Genomic DNA, 24188 nt, shown 5'->3' on the forward strand with positions numbered 1-24188 from the left:
AGGTAACCCAGCCCTGATACTGTTCATTAATTTTCTCAGTAGATTTATGCAAATATAAAAAATCTGTTTTCTTGTTTCTTTCTTACTTCTTGTCTCTGTGTCTTTCTATCTTTTTGCGTTTTCTGCGTGTGTGTGTGTGTGTGTGTGTGTGTGTGCGTGTGTGTGCGTGTGTGTGTGTGCGTGTGTGTGTGTGTGTCTCTCGTCTATCTGAATGTTCCAGGTGTTGGACTCTAGGCAGGACCCGGCAGAACCCCTCCAGAGGTAGAGGAAGATCTGGACCTCGAGAGTCTGGACCTAGAGAACCCTAGTGACAGTGGACTGAACTAGACGATGACGACAGTGTCCTCAGCACCCCGAAACCTAAACTCAAGTGAGTCGGAGGAGGGCTATCAGTGTGTGTTTTATGTGCCTTTCGTCTTGTGTATTAAAGTGATTTTAGCCCAGAGATATGGCGGTAGACTCTCGTAACGCTACAGAAATATTTCAGGGCAATGAGGGACCCCCAGTGACTCTTTTCAAATGTGCTTTCTCTTTCACAGGCCATATTTTGAGGGTATCTCCCTCTCCAGTTCTCAGACAGATATGGGCAGCATCCACAACAGCCAGAGCCACCCGAGAGCCACCAAGTCCGGTGAGAACCACTGACATTCACTATGGATGAGACTGTCATCCTACCAGGACCATAATATACCCTGGATGAGACTGTCATCCTACCAGGACCATAATATACCCTGGATGAGACTGTCATCCTCCCCAGGACCATAATATACCCTGGATGAGACTGTCATCCTCCCCAGGACCATAATATACCCTGGATGAGACTGTCATCCTACCAGGACCATAATATACCCTGGATGAGACTGTCATCCTCCCCAGGACCATAAATACCCTGTCTGAGACTGTCATCCTACCAGGACCATAATATACCCTGGATGAGACTGTCATCCTACCCAGGACCATAATATACCCTGGATGAGACTGTCATCCTACCAGGACCATAATATACCCTGGATGAGACTGTCATCCTCCCCAGGACCATAATATACCCTGGATGAGACTGTCATCCTCCCCAGGACCATAATATACCCTGGCTGAGACTGTCACCCTACCAGGACCATGATATACCCTGGATGAGACTGTCATCCTACCAGGACCATAATATACCCTGGCTGAGACTGTCATCCTCCCCAGGACCATAATATACCCTGGATGAGACTGTCATCCTACCAGGACCATAATATACCCTGGATGAGACTGTCACCCTCCCCAGGACCATAATATACCCTGGATGAGACTGTCATCCTCCCCAGGACCATAATATACCCTGGATGAGACTGTCACCCTCCCCAGGACCATAATATACCCTGGATGAGACTGTCATCCTACCAGGACCATAATATACCCTGGATGAGACTGTCATCCTACCAGGACCATAATATACCCTGGATGAGACTGTCATCCTACCAGGACCATAATATACCCTGGATGAGACTGTCATCCTCCCCAGGACCATAATATACCCTGGATGAGACTGTCATCCTCCCCAGGACCATAATATACCCTGGCTGAGACTGTCATCCTACCAGGACCATAATATACCCTGGCTGAGACTGTCATCCTACCAGGACCATAATATACCCTGGCTGAGACTGTCATCCTACCAGGACCATAATATACCCTGGATGAGACTGTCATCCTACCAGGACCAAAATATACCCTGGCTGAGACTGTCACCCTCCCCAGGACCATAATATACCCTGGATGAGACTGTCATCCTACCAGGACCAAAATATACCCTGGCTGAGACTGTCATCCTCCCCAGGACCATAATATACCCTGGATGAGACTGTCACCCTCCCCAGGACCATAATATACCCTGGATGAGACTGTCATCCTACCAGGACCATAATATACCCTGGCTGAGACTGTCACCCTCCCCAGGACCATAATATAACCTGGATGAGACTGTCACCCTCCCCAGGACTATAATATACCCTGGATGAGACTGTCATCCCACCAGGACCATAATATACTCTGGCTGAGACTGTCATCCTACCAGGACTATAATATACTCTGGCTGAGACTGTCATCCTCCCAGGACCATAATATACCCTGGCTGAGACTGTCACCCTCCCCAGGACCATAATATACCCTGGATGAGACTGTCATCCTACCAGGACCATAATATACCCTGTCTGAGACTGTCATCCTACCAGGACCATAATATACCCTGGATGAGACTGTCATCCTACCAGGACCATAATATACCCTGGATGAGACTGTCATCCTCCCCAGGACCATAATATACCCTGTCTGAGACTGTCATCCTACCAGGACCATAATATACCCTGGATGAGACTGTCATCCTACCAGGACCATAATATACTCTGGCTGAGACTGTCACCCTCCCCAGGACCATAATATACCCTGGATGAGACTGTCATCCTACCAGGACCATAATATACCCTGGATGAGACTGTCATCCTACCAGGACCAAAATATACCCTGGCTGAGACTGTCATCCTACCAGGACCATAATATACCCTGTCTGAGACTGTCATCCTACCAGAACCATAATATACCCTGGATGAGACTGTCATCCTACCAGGACCAAAATATACCCTGGATGAGACTGTCACCCTCCCCAGGACTATAATATACCCTGGATGAGACTGTCACCCTCCCCAGGACCATAATATACCCTGTCTGAGACTGTCATCCTACCAGGACCATAATATACCCTGGATGAGACTGTCATCCTACCAGGACCAAAATATACCCTGGCTGAGACTGTCATCCTACCAGGACCAAAATATACCCTGGCTGAGACTGTCATCCTACCAGAACCATAATATACCCTGGATGAGACTGTCATCCTACCAGGACCAAAATATACCCTGGATGAGACTGTCATCCTACCAGGACCAAAATATACCCTGTCTGAGACTGTCACCCTCCCCAGGACCATAATATACCCTGTCTGAGACTGTCACCCTCCCCAGGACCATAATATACCCTGGATGAGACTGTCATCCTACCAGGACCATAATATACCCTGGCTGAGACTGTCATCCTACCAGGACCATAATATACCCTGTCTGAGACTGTCATCCTACCAGGACCATAATATACCCTGGCTGAGACTGTCATCCTACCAGGACCATAATATACCCTGGATGAGACTGTCATCCTACCAGGACCAAAATATACCCTGGCTGAGACTGTCACCCTCCCCAGGACCATAATATACCCTGGATGAGACTGTCACCCTCCCCAGGACTATAATATACCCTGGATGAGACTGTCATCCCACCAGGACCATAATATACTCTGGCTGAGACTGTCATCCTCCCAGGACCATAATATACCCTGGATGAGACTGTCATCCTCCCAGGACCATAATATACCCTGGCTGAGACTGTCATCCTACCAGGACCATAATATACCCTGGATGAGACTGTCATCCTCCCAGGACCATAATATACCCTGTCTGAGACTGTCATCCTACCAGGACCATAATATACCCTGGATGAGACTGTCATCCTACCAGGACCATAATATACTCTGGCTGAGACTGTCATCCTACCAGGACCAAAATATACCCTGGCTGAGACTGTCACCCTCCCCAGGACCATAATATACCCTGGATGAGACTGTCACCCTCCCCAGGACTATAATATACCCTGGATGAGACTGTCATCCCACCAGGACCATAATATACTCTGGCTGAGACTGTCATCCTACCAGGACTATAATATACTCTGGCTGAGACTGTCATCCTCCCAGGACCATAATATACCCTGGCTGAGACTGTCACCCTCCCCAGGACCATAATATACCCTGGATGAGACTGTCATCCTACCAGGACCATAATATACCCTGTCTGAGACTGTCATCCTACCAGGACCATAATATACCCTGGATGAGACTGTCATCCTACCAGGACCATAATATACCCTGGATGAGACTGTCATCCTCCCAGGACCATAATATACCCTGTCTGAGACTGTCATCCTACCAGGACCATAATATACCCTGGATGAGACTGTCATCCTACCAGGACCATAATATACTCTGGCTGAGACTGTCACCCTCCCCAGGACCATAATATACCCTGGATGAGACTGTCATCCTACCAGGACCATAATATACCCTGGATGAGACTGTCATCCTACCAGGACCAAAATATACCCTGGCTGAGACTGTCATCCTACCAGGACCATAATATACCCTGTCTGAGACTGTCATCCTACCAGAACCATAATATACCCTGGATGAGACTGTCATCCTACCAGGACCAAAATATACCCTGGATGAGACTGTCACCCTCCCCAGGACTATAATATACCCTGGATGAGACTGTCACCCTCCCCAGGACCATAATATACCCTGTCTGAGACTGTCATCCTACCAGGACCATAATATACCCTGGATGAGACTGTCATCCTACCAGGACCAAAATATACCCTGGCTGAGACTGTCATCCTACCAGGACCAAAATATACCCTGGCTGAGACTGTCATCCTACCAGAACCATAATATACCCTGGATGAGACTGTCATCCTACCAGGACAAAATATACCCTGGATGAGACTGTCATCCTACCAGGACCAAAATATACCCTGTCTGGAGACTGTCACCCTCCCCAGGACCATAATATACCCTGTCTGAGACTGTCACCTCCCCAGGACCATAATATACCCTGGATGAGACTGTCATCCTACCAGGACCATAATATACCCTGGCTGAGACTGTCATCCTACCAGGACCATAATATACCCTGTCTGAGACTGTCATCCTACCAGGACCATAATATACCCTGGCTGAGACTGTCATCCTACCAGGACCATAATATACCCTGGATGAGACTGTCATCCTACCAGGACTAAAATATACCCCTGGCTGAGACTGTCACCCTCCCCAGGACCATAATATACCCTGGATGAGACTGTCACCCTCCCCAGGACTATAATATACCCTGGATGAGACTGTCATCCCACCAGGACCATAATATACTCTGGCTGAGACTGTCATCCTACCAGGACTATAATATACTCTGGCTGAGACTGTCATCCTCCCAGGACCATAATATACCCTGGCTGAGACTGTCACCCTCCCCAGGACCATTTACCCTGGATGAGACTGTCATCCTACCAGGACCATAATATACCCTGTCTGAGACTGTCATCCTACCAGGACCATAATATACCCTGGATGAGACTGTCATCCTACCAGGACCATAATATACCCTGGATGAGACTGTCATCCTCCCAGGACCATAATATACCCCTGTCTGAGACTGTCATCCTACCAGGACCATAATATACCCTGGATGAGACTGTCATCCTACCAGGACCATAATATACTCTGGCTGAGACTGTCACCCTCCCCAGGACCATAATATACCCTGGATGAGACTGTCATCCTACCAGGACCATAATATACCCTGGATGAGACTGTCATCCTACCAGGACCAAAATATACCCTGGCTGAGACTGTCATCCTACCAGAACCATAATATACCCTGTCTGAGACTGTCATCCTACCAGAACCATAATATACCCTGGATGAGACTGTCATCCTACCAGGACCAAAATATACCCTGGATGAGACTGTCACCTCCCCAGGACTATAATATACTCCTGGATGAGACTGTCACCCTCCCAGGACCATAATATACCCTGTCTGAGACTGTCATCCTACCAGGACCATAATATACCCTGGATGAGACTGTCATCCTACCAGGACCAAAATATACCCTGGCTGAGACTGTCATCCTACCAGGAAAAATATACCCTGGCTGAGACTGTCATCCTACCAGAACCATAATATACCCTGGATGAGACTGTCATCCTACCAGGACCAAAATATACCCTGGATGAGACTGTCATCCTACCAGGACCAAAATATACCCTGTCTGAGACTGTCACCTCCCCAGGACCATAATATACCCTGTCTGAGACTGTCACCCTCCCCAGGACCATAATATACCCTGGATGAGACTGTCATCCTACCAGGACCATAATATACCCTGGCTGAGACTGTCATCCTACCAGGACCATAATTATACCCTGTCTGAGACTGTCATCCTACCAGACCATAATATACCCTGGCTGAGACTGTCATCCTACCAGGACCATAATATACCCTGGATGAGACTGTCATCCTACCAGGACCAAAATATACCCTGGCTGAGACTGTCACCCTCCCCAGGACCATAATATACCCTGGATGAGACTGTCACCCTCCCCAGGACTATAATATACCCTGGATGAGACTGTCATCCCACCAGGACCATAATATACTCTGGCTGAGACTGTCATCCTACCAGGACTATAATATACTCTGGCTGAGACTGTCATCCTCCCAGGACCATAATATACCCTGGCTGAGACTGTCATCCTACCAGGACCATAATATACCCTGTCTGAGACTGTCATCCTACCAGGACCATAATATACCCTGGATGAGACTGTCATCCTCCCAGGACCATAATATACCCTGTCTGAGACTGTCATCCTACCAGGACCATAATATACCCTGGATGAGACTGTCATCCTACCAGTACCATAATATACTCTGGCTGAGACTGTCACCCTCCCCAGGACCATAATATACCCTGGATGAGACTGTCATCCTACCAGGACCATAATATACCCTGTCTGAGACTGTCATCCTACCAGGACCATAATATACCCTGGATGAGACTGTCATCCTACCAGGACCATAATATACCCTGGATGAGACTGTCATCCTACCAGGACCAAAATATACCCTGGCTGAGACTGTCATCCTACCAGGACCATAATATACCCTGTCTGAGACTGTCATCCTACCAGAACCATAATATACCCTGGATGAGACTGTCACCCTCCCCAGGACCATAATATACCCTGGCTGAGACTGTCATCCTACCAGGACCATAATATACCCTGTCTGAGACTGTCATCCTACCAGGACCATAATATACCCTGGCTGAGACTGTCACCCTACCAGGACCATAATATACCCTGGCTGAGACTGTCATCCTACCAGGACCATAATATACCCTGTCTGAGACTGTCATCCTACCAGGACCATAATATACCCTGGCTGAGACTGTCATCCTACCAGGACCATAATATACCCTGGATGAGACTGTCATCCTACCAGGACCAAAATATACCCTGGCTGAGACTGTCACCCTCCCCAGGACCATAATATACCCTGGATGAGACTGTCACCCCACCAGGACCATAATATACTCTGGCTGAGACTGTCATCCTACCAGGACTATAATATACTCTGGCTGAGACTGTCATCCTCCCAGGACCATAATATACCCTGGCTGAGACTGTCATCCTACCAGGACCATAATATACCCTGTCTGAGACTGTCATCCTACCAGGACCATAATATACCCTGGATGAGACTGTCATCCTCCCAGGACCATAATATACCCTGTCTGAGACTGTCATCCTACCAGGACCATAATATACCCTGGATGAGACTGTCATCCTACCAGGACCATAATATACTCTGGCTGAGACTGTCACCCTCCCCAGGACCATAATATACCCTGGATGAGACTGTCATCCTACCAGGACCAAAATATACCCTGGATGAGACTGTCATCCTACCAGGACTATAATATACCCTGGATGAGACTGTCATCCTACCAGGACCAAAATATACCCTGGATGAGACTGTCATCCTACCAGAACCATAATATACCCTGGATGAGACTGTCATCCTACCAGGACCAAAATATACCCTGGATGAGACTGTCATCCTACCAGGACTATAATATACCCTGGATGAGACTGTCACCCTCCCCAGGACCATAATATACCCTGGATGAGACTGTCACCCTCCCCAGGACTATAATATACCCTGGATGAGACTGTCACCCTCCCCAGGACCATAATGTACCCTGTCTGAGACTGTCATCCTACCAGGACCATAATATACCCTGGATGAGACTGTCATCCTACCAGGACCAAAATATACCCTGGCTGAGACAGTCATCCTACCAGGACCAAAATATACCCTGGATGAGACTGTCATCCTACCAGGACCAAAATATACCCTGGATGAGACTGTCATCCTACCAGGACCATAATATACCCTGGATGAGACTGTCACCCTCCCCAGGACCATAATATACCCTGTCTGAGACTGTCATCCTACCAGGACCATAATATACCCTGTCTGAGACTGTCATCCTACCAGGACCATAATATACCCTGTCTGAGACTGTCACCCTCCCCAGGACCATAATATACCCTGGCTGAGACTGTCATCCTACCAGGACCATAATATACCCTGGATGAGACTGTCATCCTACCAGGACCAAAATATACCCTGGATGAGACTGTCACCCTACCAGGACCATAATATACCCTGGCTGAGACTGTCATCCTCCCCAGGACCATAATATACCCTGGATGAGACTGTCATCCTACCAGGACCATAATATACCCTGGCTGAGACTGTCATCCTACCAGGACCATAATATACCCTGGATGAGATCCATAAGACAACCTAGCTATTCTGTTCTAGCTATACTGTTAGTTATACTGCTAGCTTTACTGTTAGTTATACTGCTAGCTATACTGCTAGCTATACTGTTAGTTATACTGCTAGCTTTACTGTTAGTTATACTGCTAGCTATACTGCTAGCTATACTGTTAGTTATACAGCTAGCTATACTGCTAGCTATACTGTTAGTTATACAGCTAGCTATACTGCTAGCTACAGTTGAAGTTGCAAGTTTACATACACTTAGGTTGGAGTCATTAAAACTAGATTTTCAACCACTCCACATATAGCTTTTTAAAAATCTATAGGTTTTGGACAGTTAGGACATCTACTTTGTGCATGACACAAGTCATTTTTCCATTAATTGTTTACAGACAGATGATTTCACTTATAATTCACAGTATCACAATTCCAGTGGGTCAGAAGCTAACATACACTAAGTTGACTGTGCCTTTAAACAGCTTGGAAGTGGCCATCACAAAGCCCTGACCTCAATCCTATAGAACATTTGTGGGCAGAACTGAAAAGCGTGTGCGAGCAAGGAGGCCTACAAACCTGACTCGGTTACACCAGCTCTGTCAAGAGGAATGGACCAAAATTCACCCAACTTATTGTGGGAAGCTTGTGGAAGGCTACCCAAAACGTTTGATCCAAGTTAAACAATTTACAGGCAACGCTACCAAATACTAATTGAGTGTATGTAAACTTCTGACCCACTGGGAATGTGATGAAAGAAATAAAAGCTGAAATAGATCATTCTCTCTAATGTTATTCTGACATTTCACATTCTCAAAATCAAGTGGTGATCCTAACTGACCTAAGACAGGGATTTTTTACTCGGATTAAATGTCAGCAATTGTGAAAAACAGAGTTAAAATGTATTTAGCTAAGGTGTATGTAAACTTCTGATTTCAAATGTATACTGCTAGCTATGCTGTTAGCTATACTATTAGCTATACTGTGCTAGCTATACTGTGTTGTAATTATAGTGTTGTAGCTAATGTGTTGTAGCTATAGTGTTGTAGCTATAGTGTTGTAGCTATAGTGTTGTAGCTATAGCGTTGTAGCTATAGCGTTGTAGCTATAGCGTTGTAGCTATAGCGTTGTAGCTATAGTGTTGTAGCTAATGTGTTGTAGCTAATGTGTTGTAGCTATAGTGTTGTAGCTATAGCGTTGTAGCTATAGTGTTGTAGCTATAGCGTTGTAGCTAATGTGTTGCAGCTATACTGTTGTAGCTATAGTGTTGTAGCTAATGTGTTGTAGCTATACTGTTCTTGCTATACCACCTCCCTCGTAAATTGTAATCCTCCTGTCTTCCCTTTTCCCTGCAGATGGACCCAGACAAGACTAAGAGCAGTGGAGACAAGTTCCAGGTGGACAATGTCTCAGATAACGCTTCTCTTGTAAGTAATCTCAAACAACTGCCACTGGGTCGTGGTCTGGTATTTCTCATTTAAGTTTTTTTTTTTTTATCTCACTCAACATTGTTATGGCAGTAAAGTAGTTAAAAACATTAAAACATTTCACGACAGACCTGATGAAAACAGAACATTTTGTCGGCAAACTTTCCAAAATGTCGACAAAACAAAATACGCTAGACAAGGTGGGTTCTTTTTGTGTTTGTAAAATGAATAATGTGATAAATTGCAGTGGATACTCCTTTATGTGCAAATATATATATATATATATATATAACCGTCATATCGAAGTAAACATGGAGTCTCTCGATATGTTGTGATAAACTTTACAGGGTGGTGAAAGTGTACGATGAGCTTCATGTACCTTTCCAATAAATATTGAATGTTTTATTCTGGTGACATGAAGATCGATGCTCGACTGCCGTTTGGGAAATTTAAAATGATCTCAGTCTTTAGTCGAATAATAATCTCATTATGTAGAGTATACCCGCGCTGTATCTGCGAGCTGATGGCAAGAGGACACAGGGATCAATATCAGAGTAGACACGTTCGCTATATAACACAACATTCATTGTGTCAAAACCATCAGTAAAGTATATATTTTTTTAATTTTATGTGGTACATTTGAATTTTACTGCAAAATTCATTTTTATGTGCACTAGGTCATCATGCACTTTTATCTACAATTGTTGTTGTTGATGGAAGCAGATCTCTAGTGGGAAAATTGTTTTCATGCAGATTGTAGAATATTCTCATGAAAATCTGTCACCAATTGGATGGAAACCTAGCTAGTGAGAGTAACCTATATACAGTGGGGCAAAAAAGTATTTAGTCAGCCACCAATTTAAGTGCAAGTTCTCCCACTTAAAAAGATGAGAGGCCTGTGTGGTTCATCATAGGTACACTTCAACTATGCCCCTGGAGCCAATCAGCCGCAGAGCCACGCCCCTAGAGCTGGTCAGCCACAGAGCCACGCCCCTGGAGCCGGTCAGGGAAAAAAATCCAGAAAATCACATTGTTGGATTTTTTAATTAATTAATTTGCAAATTATGGTGGAAAATAAGTATTTTTTTCTCATTTTGTCTGTCATAGTTGAAGTGTACCTATGATGAAATTACAGGCCTCTCTCATCTTTTTTAAGTGGGAGAACTTGCACAATTGGTGGCTGACTAAATACATTTTTGCCCCACTGTAAATGACAAAAGAAACTAGATACTACCAACTGCCGTTGTGTCTTATCCCTGTCTTTGCTCCATCCCAGCAGGAGGAGCAACCAGAGGCAGTGACCCCACTACAGAGCTGGAGATGGACAACATGGACACCTTCCTGGAGAAACTGCCCCTACTGGCAAGATGAAGAAGACCGAGTCCTCATCATCCTTCCAACAGGTGGTAAATACTGGCTAACTCTTTCAGTTAATCTTTCAATGATTCCTCGCATATTATCTCTTCCTTCTCAAGCGTATTGGAGGAGACGGTCCACGGTCCCTCTCTTCAGACCTTCTCATCCAGTGTGTTTTTGAGGAGGTGAGAAGACAGGATGCAAGGAATCGAGGAAAGATGGATTGAGAAAGAGCCTCTGATTCCCTCTCTCAAACCTCTGCTAGATACTCTACACATCTTCTCACCTTCAGCTTGCTTCAGTCCGTGCACCTTGGTAGGAGAGAAAGGTGGCGACAGCATTTATTTTTCTCTCCAATCCACTCTCAACATCTCTCCGTCCAGCCGACCATGCTCTCTGGGATTATTAAAGTATAACTGGTCCACTCTCAACATCTCTCCGTCCAGCCGACCATGTTCTCTGGGATTATTAAAGTATAACTGGTCCACTCTCAACATCTCTCCATCCAGCCGACCATGCTCTCTGGGATTATTAAAGATGTCCTGAGGCTTAATTCATTTTTTTTTAAACGTTAAAAAGCATTTTTTTGCGGCATCGGGGTAGCATACACAAACGTTTTGGCTTTAACAGCCTTCTTCATGTCGTAGGTTCCTTGCTCTTGAGAATTCCTCGCACCTCCCAACCTTTGTCTTCCATAATTTCTAGCTCAAACACCGACATGTCCTTCTCTTTTTTCCAATTGAAGAAACAATTGCTCTTTTCCCCCTCTTTTTACTGGTGGGAAGACATCACATTTTGGTGGGAAGACAGAACTTTTGTCTTTCTGAGCTAATATCCTGGAATTTTGTAGTTTAACATGACTCAGACCAGAATCATTTGGGTGGCAACTCCCTAACCTCAACATCCCCCTAGAGCCGGCCCTGCCCTCTACTCATTTAGGGTCACACCTCTCTACTCTCCGTGTCATTCCATACTCCTAATTCAAATCCATCATCTTCCTTCCAAGCCTCCTCTACCTGAAGAAAACAAGTCCCCCCTTCCCTCCCTTCTGTCCTGGGATTTTAGTGTTCTGGTGTCTTCTCCAGGCAAGTAAGCTAAATTGGCAGGGAGGAGAGGGAGAAGTATGACGGTCCCCTCCAAAGGAGCGCCAGCCCAACAGACCACAGAATGAGAGAGCCAACAGCCTGGATATACATTTAGCAACGCTTTTTGCTCGACACACGCTGCCATCTACAGGTAGGAGGAGAACCCACACTGGCGCAAGCAAACCCGATCAGTGGCTGTATGTATCAAGCATCACAGCGTCCAGGGAGTGCTGATGTAGGATCCGTTTGCCTTTTTAGATCACAATAAATAACATTACTAGATTAGCACAGTGAAGCAGAGGGTTGTAGAGCATGCTGGTCTATAATTCTCTCAAACAGAAGCTCTGTCTGAAGAAACAATGGCTCTTTTAGCCTCATTGTTAGAAAGGTGGGCCGGTAATCAGATGGTTTCTGGTTTGAATGACTCAGGGGAGAACAACTGCCCCTAATCTCATTGAAGCCCCGGTAGATCAAGGCCGACCTCTCTACCTGTGTACTTCAAAGGTATTGTTTGCAGAAAACAAGCCCCCTGCCCCATTAGAGTGAATGGAAAATGTCAATCTTCAGCCCAACAGAGAATAAAAATATGTTTTGAAGCCACTATCATGGTACAAATAATTGCTTCTAATACACGTGATGTATGTCCTTGCCTTTTAACCAATAATTTTTTAAATCAGAAGAAGTTGTAAGCATGATAATTTAGTTGCTAATGGCAGCCTGGCTCTGTGGCTGACTCATTGCCCCAGGGGCATGGCTCAGCGGCTGTTTGGCTCCAGGGGCGTGGCTCTACGGCTGATTGGCTCCGGGCGTGGCTCTGCGGCATTGTTTGACCAGCTCCAGGGGCGTGGCTCTGTGGCTGATTGGCTCCAGGGGCGTGGCTCTACGGCTGATTGGCTCCAGGGGCGTGGCTCTGTGGCTGACCGGCTCAAGAGGCGTGGCTCTGTGGCTGACCAGCTCCAGGGGCGTGGCTCTGTGGCTGACCAGCTCCAGGGGCGTGGCTCTGTGGCTGACCAGCTCCAGGGGCGTGGGCTCTGTGGCTGACCGGCTCCAGGGCGTGGCTCTGTGGCTGACCGGCTCCAGGGCGTGGCTCTGTGGCTGACCAGCTCCAAGGGCGTGGCTCTGTGGCTGACCGGCTCCAGGGGCGTGGCTGACCGGCTCCAGGGCGTGGCTCTTCCAGTGTCTGCATCTCGGCTGTGTGTGATGAATTTCTATTTCGATGCACAATAATAATTTTATTATTTTCTATCTATTCTATAAGTGTATTCCCCTCCCCCCAGATCCCCAGGAAGACTGTGTATGACCAGCTGAACCACATCCTGGTGTCTGATCACCATCTACCCGACAGCATCATCCTCATCAACACATCTGATTGGCAGGGCCAGGTAAGAGACAGAAAGGGATATACAGGAAGTGACAGGTTAGTAACCCCTCTCTGGTCTGTCTCCATGACAACCAGAAGGAAAAACAACAGATAGAATTATGAATTACTAAACTTCTCTTCACACCCTCGTATTCTCACATTCCCACATATTTTCTCTGTCAATTTCTTTTTAATTTTCCTTTCTCAAACTGTTCGCTTGACTGCAAACAATGCCTTCAGGGTGTCTTCGTTACTTCCTGTTGAATGGGGAACGAGGGAGAGCTCGGTTTGTTGTTTTGGAAAGTCTATTGAAGAAGTTTGGTTACTCTTTATCTACATTTGAGTTTAGATCCCGTGACGTGGTTAGCATCAGTTGCTGGGACTCAAATCAAATTAATTTATAAAGCCCTTCTTACATCAGCTGATATCTCAAAGTGCTGTACAGAAACCCAGCCTCAAACCCCAAACAGGAAAAACTCCCTGGAAAGGCAGAACCTAGGAAGAAGCCTAGAGAGGAACCAGGCTATGAGGGTGGCCAGTCCTCTTCAATCAAATCAATTGCTGGTCGGACTCCCTCTTGTCATTTGTGTGTCTTAATGATTTAATCAAACAGTGCGCTTTTAAAGCATCAGACAAGCTCAGTGAATATAGTTGATTTGATTAAAACACATACGATGTGTCAATATATGGGAAAAATACACGTTTTAACATTTCAACCATATGATTGGTCGAAGAACAGATTACTCTTGGTCAACAGATTTTTTTTTTATAGTCGGGGACATCACCCATTGGATGCAGTGATCACAATATAGTGGCTATATCCAGGAAAGCCAAAGTTCCAACAGCTGGGCCTAAAATAGTGTTTTAAGAGATCATACAAAAGATTTTGCCGTGACTCTTATGTGGATGATGTTAAAAACATGGTTGTGATTAATAAAGGAACATCTAGAATCTGCACTTGATGAATTTATCAAATTGCTCCTTCCAATTATTGATAAACATTTACCTGTTAATTAAGAAACGGACCGTTAGAACTGTTAAGGCTCCATGGATTGATGAGGCATTGAACAACTGTCTGGTTGAAAGAGATGGGGGCAAAGGAGTGGCTAAGTCCGGCTGCACATCTTTCATCCAATCAGATGGCTTATTCATCACAAAACCATTTGATGTTGCCAATTATTTAAGTGATTACTTTGTTGACAAAGTGGGCAAACTCAGGCAGAAAATGCCAACCACTAACAGTGAGCCATCGTACTCATGCATAAAAAAAACTATAATGAAAGCTATGAATTTTGTCAAGTTAGTATGGGAGAGGTGGGAAAAATGATTGTTATCGATCAATAATGACACACCTCCTGGCATTGACAATTTAGATGGAAAGCTACTGAGGATGGTAGCTGCTACTAGAGCCACTCCTATCTGTCATATCTTTAATCTGAGCCTAGAGGAGGAAAGTCTTTGTCCTCAGGCCTGGAGGAAGCCAAAGTAATTCCACTACCCAAGAGTGGTAAAGCTGCCTTAACTGGTTCTAACAGCAGACCTATCAGCTAGCTGTCAGCTCTTAGCTGTTGGAAAAAAATGGTGTTTGACCAAATACAATGCTATTTCTCTGTAAACAAATTAACAACAGCATGCTTATAGAGAAGGGCACTCAATATGTACTGCACTGACACAAATGACTGCTGATTGGTTGAAAGAAATTGATAATAATAAGATTGTGTGAGCTGTACTTTTAGATTTCAGTGCAGCCTTTGACATTATTGACCAAAGATATTATTGAGAATAAACTGTTGTTGAGAAAATGTGTGTCAAACATGTAAAGTGAGGTGTACCACAGGGCAGCTCTCTAGGCCCTCTACTCTTTTTCTATTTTTGCCAATGACCCGCCACTGGTATTAACCAAAGCATGTGTGTCCATGTGTGCTGATGATTCAACCATATATTAATACAAAACATGTCAGTCTCTCTTGGCTAAGAGTTGAGGAAAGGCTGACTGCATCTCTTCTCCTTTTTAAAAATAAGAAACAATGTGTTGGAAATTCTAAATTGCTTGCGTCGTCAATTTACACACAGCACTGACACACACTTACCCCACCAGACATGCCACGAGGGGTCTTTACATTTTTATTTTTTAACCTTTATTTCACTAGGCAAGTCAGTTAAGAACAAATTCTTATTTTCAGTGGGTTAACTGCCTTGTTCAGGGGCAGAACGACAGATTTTTACCTTGTCAGCTCGGGATTCGATCTCGGTTACTAGTCCAACGCTCTAACCACTGGCTACCCTGCCAACCCGGTCCCCAGGTCCAAAACAAATTCAAGGCAACACCTCTCCTCTATGTGACCTACATGTTGTGAGTGTGTGCTGACATGTATGCGTAACTGATAAGATGCACACACACACACTACATGTCAATGTTTTTAAACGTGTATAAATTGTAAAATATTTTGACTGTCAATGTCTTCTCCGTTCTCTTGTCAGTGTCTTCTCCGTTCTCTTGTCAATGTCTTCTCCGTTCTCTTGTCAATGTCTTCTCCGTTCTCTTGTCAATGTCTTCTCCGTTCTCTTGTCAATGTCTTCTCCGTTCTCTTGTCAATGTCTTCTCCGTTCTCTTGTCAATGTCTTCTCCGTTCTCTTGTCAATGTCTTCTCCGTTATGTGTCGGACCCCAGTAAGACAAGCTTTCACCATTTGGCCGTCGACTAACGGGGATCCTAATAAAAACTTTAAAAAAATAATCCCCCCCATCTGTTTTTTTTTTCTCTCAGTATCTGTCAAGTGTTCTCCAGAACCAGCACCTCCCAGTGGTGTGTACCTGTACTACAGCAGACATCCAGGCCGCCTTCAACACCATCGTCTCACGCATACAGAGATTGTAAGCCTCACACCCATCCCTCTCTTTCTCTTCAGTCATTGTAGTACACTAGGATTCAGATTTCTGAAAGCTGTACTGTAACTAAATTAACCAGTTACAGATGCAGCTTCATTCATTGCGTCTATTGTGTACATTGAATGCAGGAATCGTGGTTAACTAACAAAGACGTATGGGGAGTCAGCTTGGCCTATACAATAACAATGTCATAACAATAACAGGACATGAGTCTTATTGCCATTATCCTCTTGTGTGTTCCTGTTGTGTCTTATTGCCATTATCCTCTTGTGTGTTCCTGTTGTGTCTTATTGCCATTATCCTCTTGTGTGTTCCTGTTGTGTCTTATTGCCATTATCCTCTTGTGTGTTCCTGTTGTGTCTTATTGCCATTATCCTCTTGTGTGTTCCTGTTGTGTCTTATTGCCATTATCCTCTTGTGTGTTCCTGTTGTGTCTTATTGCCATTATCCTCTTGTGTGTTCCTGTTGTGTCTTATTGTCATTGTCCTCTTGTGTGTTCCTGTTGTGTCTTATTGCCATTATCCTATTGTGTGTTCCTGTTGTGTCTTATTGCCATTATCCTCTTGTGTGTTCCTGTTGTGTCTTATTGCCATTATCCTCTTGTGTCTTATTGCCATTATCCTCTTGTGTGTTCCTGTTGTGTCTTATTGCCATTATCCTCTTGTGTGTTCCTGTTGTGTCTTATTGTCATTATCCTCTTGCGTCTTATTGCCATTATCCTCTTGTGTGTTCCTGTTGTGTCTTATTGTCATTATCCTCTTGTGTGTTCCTGTTGTGTCTTATTGTCATTATCCTCTTGTGTCTTATTGCCATTATCCTCTTGTGTGTTTCTGTTGTGTCTTATTGCCATTATCCTCTTGTGTGTTCCTGTTGTGTCTTATTGCCATTATCCTCTTGTGTGTTCCTGTTGTGTCTTATTGCCATTATCCTCTTGTGTGTTCCTGTTGTGTCTTATTGCCATTATCCTCTTGTGTGTTCCTGTTGTGTCTTATTGCCATTATCCTCTTGTGTGTTCCTGTTGTGTCTCGTAGCTGTAACTGTAACAGCCAGACACCCATCCCCATAAAGATAGCTGTGGCTGGAGCCCAGCACTACCTCGGTGCAGTCCTCAGGCTGTTTGTAGACCACCTCTCTTACAAGACTCCTGATTGGCTGGGTTACATGAGGTTCCTCATCATACCACTAGGTGAGTTTTTCGGGGGGCCTTTCATAAAGTTATTCAGAACCCCTTTTACTTTTTTTCCCCACATTAATATTAGGTTAGGTACAGCCTTATTCTAAAATTGATTTAAATTGGGTTTGAATACTTATGTATATAAGGTATTTCTATTTTTTATTTTAATAAACATTTCTAAAAAAGCCTGTTTTCACTTTGTTATTATTTATTTTACCTTTATTTAACCAGGCAAGTCAGTTAAGAACAAATTCTTATTTTCAATGACATCCTAGGAACAGTTGTTTAACTGCCTGTTCAGGGCAGAACGACAGATTTGTACCTTGTCAGCTCAGAGTTTGAACTTCCAACCTTCCGGTTACAAGTCCAACGCTCTAACCACTAGGCTACCCTGCCGCCCCTACACTCTAACCACTAGGCTACCCCCCGCCCTACACTCTAACCACTAGGCTACCCTGCCGCCTCTACACTCTAACCACTAGGCTACCCTGCCACCTCTACACTCTAACCACTAGGCTACCCTGCCGCCTCTACACTCTAACCACTAGGCTACCCAGCTGCCTCTACACTCTAACCACTAGGCTACCCTGCCGCCTCTACACTCTAACCACTAGGCTACCCTGCCTCCTCTACACTCTAACCACTAGGCTACCCAGCTGCCTCTACACTCTAACCACTAGGCTACCCAGCCGCCTCTACACTCTAACCACTAGGCTACCCAGCCGCCTCTACACTCTAACCACTAGGCTACCCTGCTGCCTCTACACTCTAACCACTAGGCTACCCTGCCGCCTCTACACTCTAACCACTAGGCTACCCTGCCGCCTCTACACTCCAACCACTAGGCTACCCTGCTGCCTCTACACTCTAACCACTAGACTACCCTGCCACCTCTACACTCTAACCACTAGGCTACCCTGCTGCCTCTACACTCTAACCACTAGGCTACCCTGCCGCCTCTACACTCTAACCACTAGGCTACCCTGCCGCCTCTACACTCTAACCACTAGGCTACCCTGCCGCCTCTGCACACTCTAACCACTAGGCTACCCAGCCGCCTCTGCACTCTAACCACTAGGCTACCCTGCTGCCTCTACACTCTAACCACTAGGCTACCCTGCTGCCTCTACACTCTAACCACTAGGCTACCCTGCTGCCTCTACACTCTAACCACTAGGCTACCCTGCCGCCTCTACACTCTAACCACTAGGCTACCCTGCCGCCTCTACACTCTAACCACTAGGCTACCCTGCCGCCTCTACACTCTAACCACTAGGCTACCCTGCCGCTCTACACTCTAACCACTAGGCTACCCTGCCGCCTCTACACTCTAACCACTAGGCTACCCTGCCGCCTCTACACTCTAACCACTAGGCTACCCTGCCGCCTCTACACTCTAACCACTAGGCTACCCTGCCGCCTCTACACTCTAACCACTAGGCTACCCAGCTGCCCAGCCGTATTGTGTGTAGAATGATGAGGGAAAACAATGATGTAATCCATTTTAGAATAAGGCTGATGGGGGAAAAAGGACGAGGGTCTGAATACTTTCCTTTCATTCATGTTTTAATCCATTCAGACATTACAGTTTTGGAAGTTACTGTATAAATGTACATTGTTTTAAATGACACATTTCTATATACATGCTTTTCTAACGGTTCTTATTGTGAATAATGTGTCGTCTATTCTTTGTTTCTATTCAGGATCTCACCCAGTTTCCAAGTACCTGGGTACCATTGACTATCGATACAACAGTTTATTCCAGGACACTGCGTGGAGTGACCTGTTTACAAACCAGAAGCACCAGTCATGAGTACGACAGACACACACACACACACACACACACACACACACACACACACACACACACACACACACACACACACACACACACACACACACACACACACACACACACACACACACACACTAAACCCACTACACACACACTAAACCCACTACACACACACTAAACCCACTACACACACACACCACACACCACACACACACACACACACACACCCACTTACACACACACATACCTACAGTACAACAGTTTACTACCGGATGTATCGAGGCCGCTGTATATAGCTAGCCTGGTTACCAGATCTGTTGGTGCTATCATGAGAACAGATCTGGGATCAGAACAAGGAGTTGATATGATATAACCAACAGATCTGGGATCAGAACAAGGAGTTGATATGATATCACCAACAGATCTGGGATCAGAACAAGGAGTTGATATTATATAACCAACAGATCTAGGATCAGAACAAGGAGTTGATATGATATAACAAACAGATCTGGGATCAGAACAAGGAGTTGATATGATATAACCAACAGATCTAGGATCAGAACAAGGAGTTGATATGATATAACCAACAGATCTGGGACCAGAACAAGGAGTTGATATGATATAACCAACAGATCTGGGATCAGAACAAGGAGTTGATATGATATAACCAACAGATCTGGGATCAGAACAAGGAGTTGATATGATATAACCAACAGATCTGGGATCAGAACAAGGAGTTGATATGATATAACCAACATATCTGGGATCAGAACAAGGAGTTGATATGATATAACCAACAGATCTAGGACCAGAACAAGGAGTTGATATGATATAACCAACAGATCTGGGATCAGAACAAGGAGTTGATATGATTGCACCAACAGATCTGGGATCAGAACAAGGAGTTGACATGATATAACCAACAGATCTGGGATCAGAACAAGGAGTTGATATGATATAACCAACAGATCTGAGATCAGAACAAGGAGTTGATATGATATAACCAACAGATCTGGGATCAGAACAAGGAGTTGATATGATATAACCAACAGATCTGGGACCAGAACAAGGAGTTGATATGATATAACCAACAGATCTGGGATCAGAACAAGGAGTTGATATGATTGCACCAACAGATCTGAGACCAGGCATAGCTATTGCGAAAACAGAAGAGTACCAGAGTCCTCGTGTTTATGTGTCCTGTAAACTGTAGAAAGAATTTCTTCTTGTACGACAATAAATAAATGCCATCAATAAATCAACCAATCCTGTCATGTGGTGTACAGTGCAGGAGAGTCCAGACGTGGTTTCAGGGTAACTCAGTATATGGTCGGGGCCAACGGAGCTCACCAGCTCCCCATCGCTGAGGCCATGCTCACATACAAACAGAAGAGGTAAGGGCAACGTGTATACACACACACACACACACACACACATTTAGTTATCTCACTTTATGGGCGGGAATTTTCGTATTGCACAAGTAATGTGCTGTTAAATGGAAAAGTTACCACATCTCATAATCTGGCAGCGTGATTGAATTTGAAACTTTTCTTTAACAGTGTGGACTATAAAGAGGCGTAGTGCTGTGAACAAGGATTTGCCCCTTCCTGATTTTCTCTATTTTTGCATGTTTTTTGACACTGAATGTTTGTCAAATCTTTTATTTTTCATTTTTACCACTTTTTCTCCCCAATTTCATGATATCTAATTGGTAGATACAGTCTTGTCCTGTCGCTGCAACTCCCGTACGGACTCGGGAGAGGTGCCAAGCGTCCTCAACACAACCCTGCCAAGCCGCACTGCTTCTTGACACACTGCTCGCTTAACCCGGAGGAAACACTGTACACCTGTTAGCGTGAATTGCGCCCGCCCACCACAGGAGGTTGCTGGAGCGCGATGGGACAAGATCATCCCGGCCTTCCAAACCCTCCCCGTTACCCGGACGCACGCTGGGCCAATTGTGCCAATTGTCCACCAAACACTTCCTGTAGTTCTTGTCCAACCAAACACTTCCTGTAGTTGTTGACCAACCAAACACTTCCTGTAGTTGTTGACCAACCAAACACTTCCTGTAGTTGTTGACCAACCAAACACTACCTCCAGTTGTTGACCCAACCAAACACTTCCTGTAGTTGTTGACCCAACCAAACACTTCCTGTAGTTGTTGACCCACCAAACACTTCCTGTAGTTGTTGACCAACCAAACACTTCCTGTAGTTGTTGACCAACCAAACACTTCCTGTAGTTGTTGACCCAACCAAACACTTCCTGTAGTTGTTGACCCAACCAAACACTTCCTGTATTTGTTGACCCAACCAAACACTTCCTGTAGTTGTTGGTTCAACCAAACACTTCCTGTAGTTGCTGACCCAACCAAACACTTCCTGTAGTTGTTGACCCAACCAAACACTTCCTGTAGTTGTTGGTAACCAAACACTTCCTGTAGTTGTTGACCCAACCAAACACTTCCTGTAGTTGTTGACCCAACCAAACACTTCCTGAAGTTGTTGACCCAACCAAACACTTCCTGTAGTTGTTGACCCAACCAAACACTTCCTGTAGTTGTTGACCCAACCGAACACTTCCTGTAGTTGTTGACCCAACCGAACACTTCCTGTAGTTGTTGACTCAACCGAACACTTCCTGTAGTTGTTGACCCAAACCGAACACTTCCTGTAGTTGTTGACCCAACCAAACACTTCCTGTAGTTGTTGACCCAACCAAACACTTCCTGTAATTTGTTGACCCAATCAAACACTTCCTGTAGTTGTTGACCCAACCAAACACTTCCTGTAGTTGTTGACCCAACCAAACACTTCCTGTAGTTGTTGACCCAATCAAACACTTCCTGTAGTTGTTGACTCTTCCATACAGAACTGCTTTAAGTCAACAACGTTTGTGGGTTTTTCAGAATGAACTACTGTTTCCAGTCCTGGTAAAACATCACCATCAGGTTTAAGTCTGGTATTTGGACCAGGCCAAATACCAGGCCATCCTTTTCAGCCATTCTGATGCAGAATTGCATCCTTGTCTTGCTTCACGACCCAGCTGTTCTTCAGTTTCAGCTCACCGACTGGATGGCCTGACGGTCTCCTGTAGAATTATCTGATACAGAACAGAATTCATGGTTCCTTCATGTCTTTAAAACTTTTTTTTAAAGTTCCACCTTTGAATCCTCTGAGACTTGCGTTTTGGGCTTTTTGAATGACATGGGTCCCGTTTAATCTGCCGGAAACCAAACACTGCATTCTACACTAAGATAATAATAATATAATATATGCCATTTAGCAGGGCACGCTTTTTATCCAAGCGACTTACAGTCATGTGTGCATACATTCTACATTATGGGTGGTCCCCGGAATCGAACCCCTACCCTGGCGTTACAAGCGCCATGCTCTAACAACTGAGCCACAGAAGGACCACATACCAACGCCAGCCTCATACCAACGGCCACTATCTTGTCTCACCGCTACAACTCCCGTACGGGCTCGAGAGATGAAGGAGAGACGAAGGTTGAAAGTCATGCGTCCTCGAAAACACAACCCAACCAAGCCGCATCCAACCCGGAAGCCAGCCGCACCAATGTGTCGGAGGAAACACTGTGCACCTGGCTGGTTGAGCGCACTGCGCTTGACCTGCCACAGGAGTCTCTGGTGCGCGATGAGACAAGTGATATCCCCTACCGGCCAAACCCTCCTAACCCGGACGACTCACAGACCTCCCAGTCACGGCCGGGTTACGACAGAGCCTGGGCGCGAACCCAGAGCTTTCTCTGATGGCAAGGCTTCAGGCGCTGCAGTACAGCGCCCTTAAACACCGCGCCACCCGGGAGGCCATAAACGCAAATTGTTGAATACAAGTTTCAACAAATCATCGCTGCCAGATTATAATGAGATGTACGGTAATTATTTAGCATGAAGAACGATAGTCCTTTTATGTGCGTCTATTAACAGCTGCTTAATGAACAGCCAATATAATTCGGGGCGTAATTATTAGGATATGATGATGATTATACATCAGTTAGGAAATTTTACTGACACAGGTCACGTTAGAGTAGGGTTGTACTGTGGTTATAGTACTGATGTAGGTCACGTTGGAGTAGGGTTCTACTGTGGTTATGGTACTGATGTAGGTCACATTGAGTAGGGTTGTACTGTGGTTATGGTACTGACACAGGTCACGTTGGAGCAGGGTTGTACTGTGGTTATAGTACTGACACAGGTCACGTTAGAGTAGGGGTTGTACTGTGGTCATGGTGCTGACACAGGTCACGTTGAGTAGCGTTGTACTGTGGTTTATAGTACTGATGTAGGTCATGCTGGAGTAGGGTTCTATGGTTATGGTACTGATGTAGGTCACGTTGGAGTAGGGTTGTACTGTGGTTATGGTACTGACACAGGTCACGTTGGAGTAGGGTTGTACTGTGGTTATGGTACTGACACAGGTCACGTTGAGTAGGGGTTGCCACTGTGGTCATGGTGCTGACACAGGTCACGTTGGAGTAGGGTTGTACTGTGGTTATGGTACTGACAGGTCACATTGGAGTAGCGTTGTACTGTGGTTATAGTACTGACACAGGTCACGTTGGAGTAGGGTTGTACTGTGG

At 45.3% G+C, this 24188-nt stretch overlaps 1 protein-coding gene across 1 annotated transcript; it reads left to right on the plus strand.

Moving 5' to 3' along the window:
* Nucleotides 1–266: 266 nt before the first annotated feature.
* LOC127920405 (phosphofurin acidic cluster sorting protein 2-like) lies at nucleotides 267–19600 on the plus strand. Its single transcript, XM_052504474.1, has 10 exons — nucleotides 267–370; nucleotides 540–631; nucleotides 9852–9923; nucleotides 11200–11329; nucleotides 11572–11594; nucleotides 12480–12515; nucleotides 13642–13746; nucleotides 16492–16598; nucleotides 17645–17799; nucleotides 19491–19600. The coding sequence occupies exons 1-10, from the start codon at nucleotides 331–333 to the stop codon at nucleotides 19598–19600; spliced, it is 870 nt and encodes a 289-aa protein (XP_052360434.1). The 5' UTR covers nucleotides 267–330.
* Nucleotides 19601–24188: the final 4588 nt, after the last annotated feature.

Source organism: Oncorhynchus keta, unplaced genomic scaffold, assembly GCF_023373465.1.
Source record: "Oncorhynchus keta strain PuntledgeMale-10-30-2019 unplaced genomic scaffold, Oket_V2 Un_contig_19393_pilon_pilon, whole genome shotgun sequence".
NCBI classification, from domain to species: Eukaryota; Metazoa; Chordata; class Actinopteri; order Salmoniformes; family Salmonidae; genus Oncorhynchus; species Oncorhynchus keta.

Excerpts from the sequence above, each read along its gene's own strand:
- LOC127920405 (XM_052504474.1), top strand. The coding sequence starts at position 331 with ATGACGACAGTGTCCTCAGCACCCCGAAACCTAAACTCAA. Across the intron at positions 11,330-11,571 it reads CATCATCCTTCCAACAGGTG|CTTGCTTCAGTCCGTGCACC; the intron begins GTAAATACTGGC and ends TCTCACCTTCAG. Across the intron at positions 16,599-17,644 it reads GTCTCACGCATACAGAGATT|CTGTAACTGTAACAGCCAGA; the intron begins GTAAGCCTCACA and ends TGTGTCTCGTAG.